The following is a 4,495-nucleotide window of genomic DNA, read 5'->3' on the forward strand; positions in this document are numbered from 1 at the left end:
AATAATAACCGTGCCTCTCATTAATCTTAGGGCTGAGCACGACTTTGGATATTTATGTTTCTATTTACCAGCTGTATAAAGTATGGTATCCATATCCTTTTTATTACGTTAAAATTTTTTTAATGAATACAGAAAACTTATTTATAGACTTGGCTTTTAAGCTAGATAACCTGTTCATTAATTAATTTATACGATTTATATATTATAATACTGAAAAACTGCCACCAAGAAGTTTTTTAAGTATAATTATAAAAGAATATTTAACGGATGCGTAATATAGTGGGACTGCAGTTTAACCCATAACTTGTCCACAACTGCTTAACTAGTTACACCTTATTACGAGGATACGTGAGCTTTTCATTCCATAAGTTTATTTCTTAATGTTCAAGGAAGTACGTTTAATAATGTTTTCTTAGAGAGTATCGACCATTCTCTAGAGTCACTTGAGAATTTCACTAAGATATTCCCCTAAAAAGATGTTCTCAAAATTTGCTTAAGAGCCCAATTATATTAGTATCGCTCCAATAAGCACATGTCAGTCAGTACAATTTGTTTTTATATCCTTTTGGCTTTTTTTGGTGCGCTCCTGCTGTTTGGTTACAGTTCGCTCGATTGTTTATTAAATTTGCCTATAACATTTTTGCAACATTGTACATCCACTAACATAGTGTCAGTTATTATTTTATTATATTATTAAATTATTATAACTTCGCTATTAGTTGACTTGAGTACAAAAAATGACGGATCGCGAATATAAGGCGGCAGGTGCTAAGGACGTTGATTCTATCCGCAGAACTAAAAAACAAGAAAGTGTTCAGCTCCGCAAACAAAAACGAGAAGAACGTTTATTGGAAAAGCGAGCTACTTTGACCCATTTAACTCCTGAAACTAAGATAAAGTATCCTCCTCCAAGTATTGAAGATCTACCCCAGCTAGCCCAGCAGGTTTCTTGGAAGGCCAATAAATACTTCTTTCTGTTAATTCTGCTTGTAATAGGTTTATTCCGAGGATCTTAACGTTTTACAATACAGCACTACTCAAATACGAAGACTACTTTCTTCGTCTAAAACCGTTCCCCCCCTTAAAAAAGTGATTGACACTGGTTGCCTGCTAATTTTATATGTTTGTATTGTATTATTTATTTTCTCTGAAGGCATTATACCTCGTCTTGTTCAGCTTATGAACTCTGACGATGAAATTCTTCGTATCGAAACGGCCTGGACGCTCACAAACATTGCCTCCGGTTGACTTTTTTAGCAGAAACAATATATAATTTGAATTTTTTTACTTTTTCCCCTGCGCGCTTTAGGCACCCAAGAACAAACAAGATGTGTGGTTGATGCCAATTCGATTCCCATCTTCATTAAACTGCTGTATGATTCAAATCTCAAAGTCGCTGAACAGGCTATGTGGGCTTTGGGTATCGCTATCCTTTACAGGATTGCACTCAGCTACTCATCTTTTCTTTTTTGAAGGGAATATAGCTGGTGACTGCCCGGAATTGCGGGATCTGACAATGAACCACGGAATCCTGGAACCCCTTATGGTGCACCTTTCGACGGCCCTCACCAACTACGAGCAGGGTGCCCTTCCGTTATTTGCGACTTTATATTTCTTACTTGGTCATTCTTTCTGGTTTAAGTTGCGTCCCACGAAGGGATTGAAAGTGACGAGGATTTCAAGGCCAATGTGACGTTAATGCGCACTTTTACGTGGACGCTCTCCAACTTGTGCCGCGGGAAAAACCCATCCGCCGATCTCCAGCGCCTTCTCCCCGCTCTTCCTCTCCTGGCGCGGTTCTTGCAGTAAGTCTCTTCGAGAGAAACAAGCCTCATTGCTTGCCCTCAAGGTTGGTCCACGCGGGGGACAAGGCGACCATTGCTGACGCCTGCTGGGCGTGGACGTTCATATCCGATCTCGGTGAGCGGCATGTGCTTTACCGCTCACGCTGTATCTAATTGCGGCACAGAAAGGGGGATCGAGGCGGTGCTTGAACATGGCGTCGCCCCCCGATTGGTGCAGCTGTTATCTTATCCGTCGAAGGACATTGTCTCGCCAGTCTTGCGCACCGTGGGTGGGTCTCGATCCGAATTGTTTTTTACTAGAGCGACTGTCGGACTCTATATGCCAGGGAACATCCTCGGCGGTGACGAAATCCAGACGCAGCGGCTCATCGATTACGGCTGCCTCTCGCATCTGCACAGCCTCATCGAGAGCAACGAGCAGTCCGTCCGCAAAGACGCCTGCTGGGCTCTCTCCAATATCACGGCCGGTACTTTTCCCCACGCGACTGCTCTCACGCGCCTTACTGGTCCTGTCAGGGACATTTGAGCAGGTTCTTTCGGCTGTCCAGGCCAATGTAGTGCCCGGCTTGGTCCGCTGTCTCAGGGACGAGGACCACCGCGTGCGCAAAGAGGCGGGTGAGCCTTCTGGTGCATACTGGCTTATGAGTCGCCCTTTTGTTACCGTTGCGGTGCAGCGTGGGCCGTCTCCAATGCTGCGCACGTGAATAACAGCCCCAGCCCGCAGTCCCAAGAGATAATCGCTTATTTTGGTACGTTTTGCTATTAGTAAGGTAGCAATTGTTTTAACTGTGACTCTTTAGTGGAACAAGGCGCCATTGGTGGGTTATTGACAGTTCTGGAGGACCATCCCGATCCGAAAACCACGTGTGTCATATTTTTGGGTGAGCAAGTGGACAGTCTGCTTTCCACGTGGCGTATACCAATATGCATCTTTCGGGCAGGACTTAAGAAGTTTCTACAGGCGGGCACTCGACTGAACACTCCAGACGGGCAAAATCCGTATGCTTTGACTTTTGAGGAGAACAACGGCGTGCAAATATTGAACAAAATAATGCAGCAGACGCAGAACGCGAAGGTCTTCTTTTATTGTTTGCGTGTGCCATACCTGTTGGTAGTAACTCAGCGCGCAGGTCGCAGACGGCTGTCAGGACCTCCTTAAGTTTTTCGAAGTGGAGCATGAAGAGGAGGCGCTGGCTCCGCAGCAGGCAAGGGAAGGGTATGGATGCATGTCTTTTCTTTTCCTTTTCCTTTTTTATTATTTGCTTCCAGATATCGTTTTCAGAGCACTCCCAACATGGGCGGCTTCAACTTTTAATGAGCTTGTCATGAGCGTTGGGGGGAAAGTAAGTAGAGGATGGCGAGTATTATGAAGTAGCGGCCTTTGCTAGATGAAAGTCGAAAAGAGCATGAGTTGGGAAACTTTGAGCCCTTTATTAATAAACCCAATAATTACTAGCGCTCTCTATTATCATTACAATAAAAAACATACTTCACCGTTGGGGGTTTCAGTTAGGGTTGCCTAGGATAACCGACCCCACAGGAAGTTTTCCCCCACCAACTGTTGGCACTATTTGAAGGCAAAGAACAAATAAGTCTGCTAACTTGTATAGAATGCCTCAAAGCATCATTGCTCATCTCGTTTGAGCCCTCGAGAGTTATAATTTATCTGCAAGTACAGACCAGTCAAAACTATTTTATAAACGTTACGTATATTTTTCAATGTACTAGACAGATAACATTAAATTTCGTGAGGGACTTTGGCAAGATTGGGTCTTGACTGGTCTTGACTGTTTTATAAACATTGCTATACAAACTTACAACATTCTTAGTCTATTTAACATTTTACATCAAGGCTTATTCGTCTTTTAAAACTGGAAATGCTAAACAATTGTGCTTATTTTTTAAATAGAAAAAATGATTGCTCTTTCTCTGTATGAGTAAGTTAACATCTTTAATTAGGGGTACATGTTCAAACTACGATACTTAAAATTATTCATCTTTAGCTTTTATCAAAAAAACTTTAACAACTTTTTATTCTTACTTTGCAATTTAGTAATATTTTGTCGTGACGATCTATTTTAAAAGTATATAAAACCCCGGCCCTAATGGAGTAGATATTTTTATGTAAATATTTTTTCCACTAGTAGAACATTAAATTGTTTAGCTCTTTTTCAAGATATATTACTAAATTCTAACGTGTGAACGTTTTTCAATATCACTTTGGGAAGCAATAGGCAAGTCCATAAATTTAAATTTATATTGTATATAAGAAAATACCCATGTCACATAGCAACGGCCTAGCGTTTTTAGTTGACTTATAATTTTATAGGTTTTTTTAATTTATTATTGAGAATAATTATGTAATAAAATTTAAATCCAAAAAATTAAAAACTTGCTAACATTAGATGATAAACAAAATTACTTGGTAGAGAAGACGAAGCTTAAACTTTTTACTGTAGGTTAGAAGAATATGATTGGGTCGTTAAAGCCAAAAAGTTAAGATATGGTAAAAATATGCGATTAAAAAATTGTTATAGCCAAAGGGTATTTAAGAAAAACTAGGTAACAATAATAAAGTTTTGTAATATAATAAACCATTTTTTTAATTAAAATTTTGGAAAAGCTATAGAGAGCAGACTAAACCGCGTATTATTAAAAAGGAGGCTAAAAGCGCTTTTAGGTGTGCGTAA

General features: G+C 40.3%; 1 protein-coding gene across 1 annotated transcript; it reads left to right on the forward strand.

The window, feature by feature from the left end:
- The first annotated feature begins 595 nt into the window (after window positions 1-595).
- On the forward strand, window positions 596-3,244 carry LOC135120097 (uncharacterized). The gene is made up of 16 exons (XM_064044439.1): window positions 596-669; window positions 720-944; window positions 997-1,102; window positions 1,154-1,243; window positions 1,310-1,420; window positions 1,476-1,583; window positions 1,643-1,796; window positions 1,850-1,920; window positions 1,970-2,074; window positions 2,132-2,272; window positions 2,322-2,420; window positions 2,480-2,554; window positions 2,606-2,686; window positions 2,747-2,880; window positions 2,936-3,021; window positions 3,075-3,244. The coding sequence occupies exons 2-16, from the start codon at window positions 738-740 to the stop codon at window positions 3,118-3,120; spliced, it is 1,614 nt and encodes a 537-aa protein (XP_063900509.1). The 5' UTR covers window positions 596-669; window positions 720-737; the 3' UTR covers window positions 3,121-3,244.
- Window positions 3,245-4,495: the final 1,251 nt, after the last annotated feature.

This window comes from Zophobas morio, unplaced genomic scaffold, assembly GCF_036711695.1.
Source record: "Zophobas morio isolate AGI-343-1 ecotype UQ-CSIRO unplaced genomic scaffold, CSIRO_AGI_Zmor_V1 ptg000339l, whole genome shotgun sequence".
Lineage (NCBI taxonomy): Eukaryota > Metazoa > Arthropoda > Insecta > Coleoptera > Tenebrionidae > Zophobas > Zophobas morio.

Excerpts from the sequence above, each read along its gene's own strand:
- LOC135120097 (XM_064044439.1), top strand. The coding sequence starts at position 738 with ATGACGGATCGCGAATATAAGGCGGCAGGTGCTAAGGACGTTGATTCT. Across the intron at positions 945-996 it reads TACCCCAGCTAGCCCAGCAG|GTTTATTCCGAGGATCTTAA; the intron begins GTTTCTTGGAAG and ends TGCTTGTAATAG. Across the intron at positions 2,075-2,131 it reads GCCAGTCTTGCGCACCGTGG|GGAACATCCTCGGCGGTGAC; the intron begins GTGGGTCTCGAT and ends TCTATATGCCAG.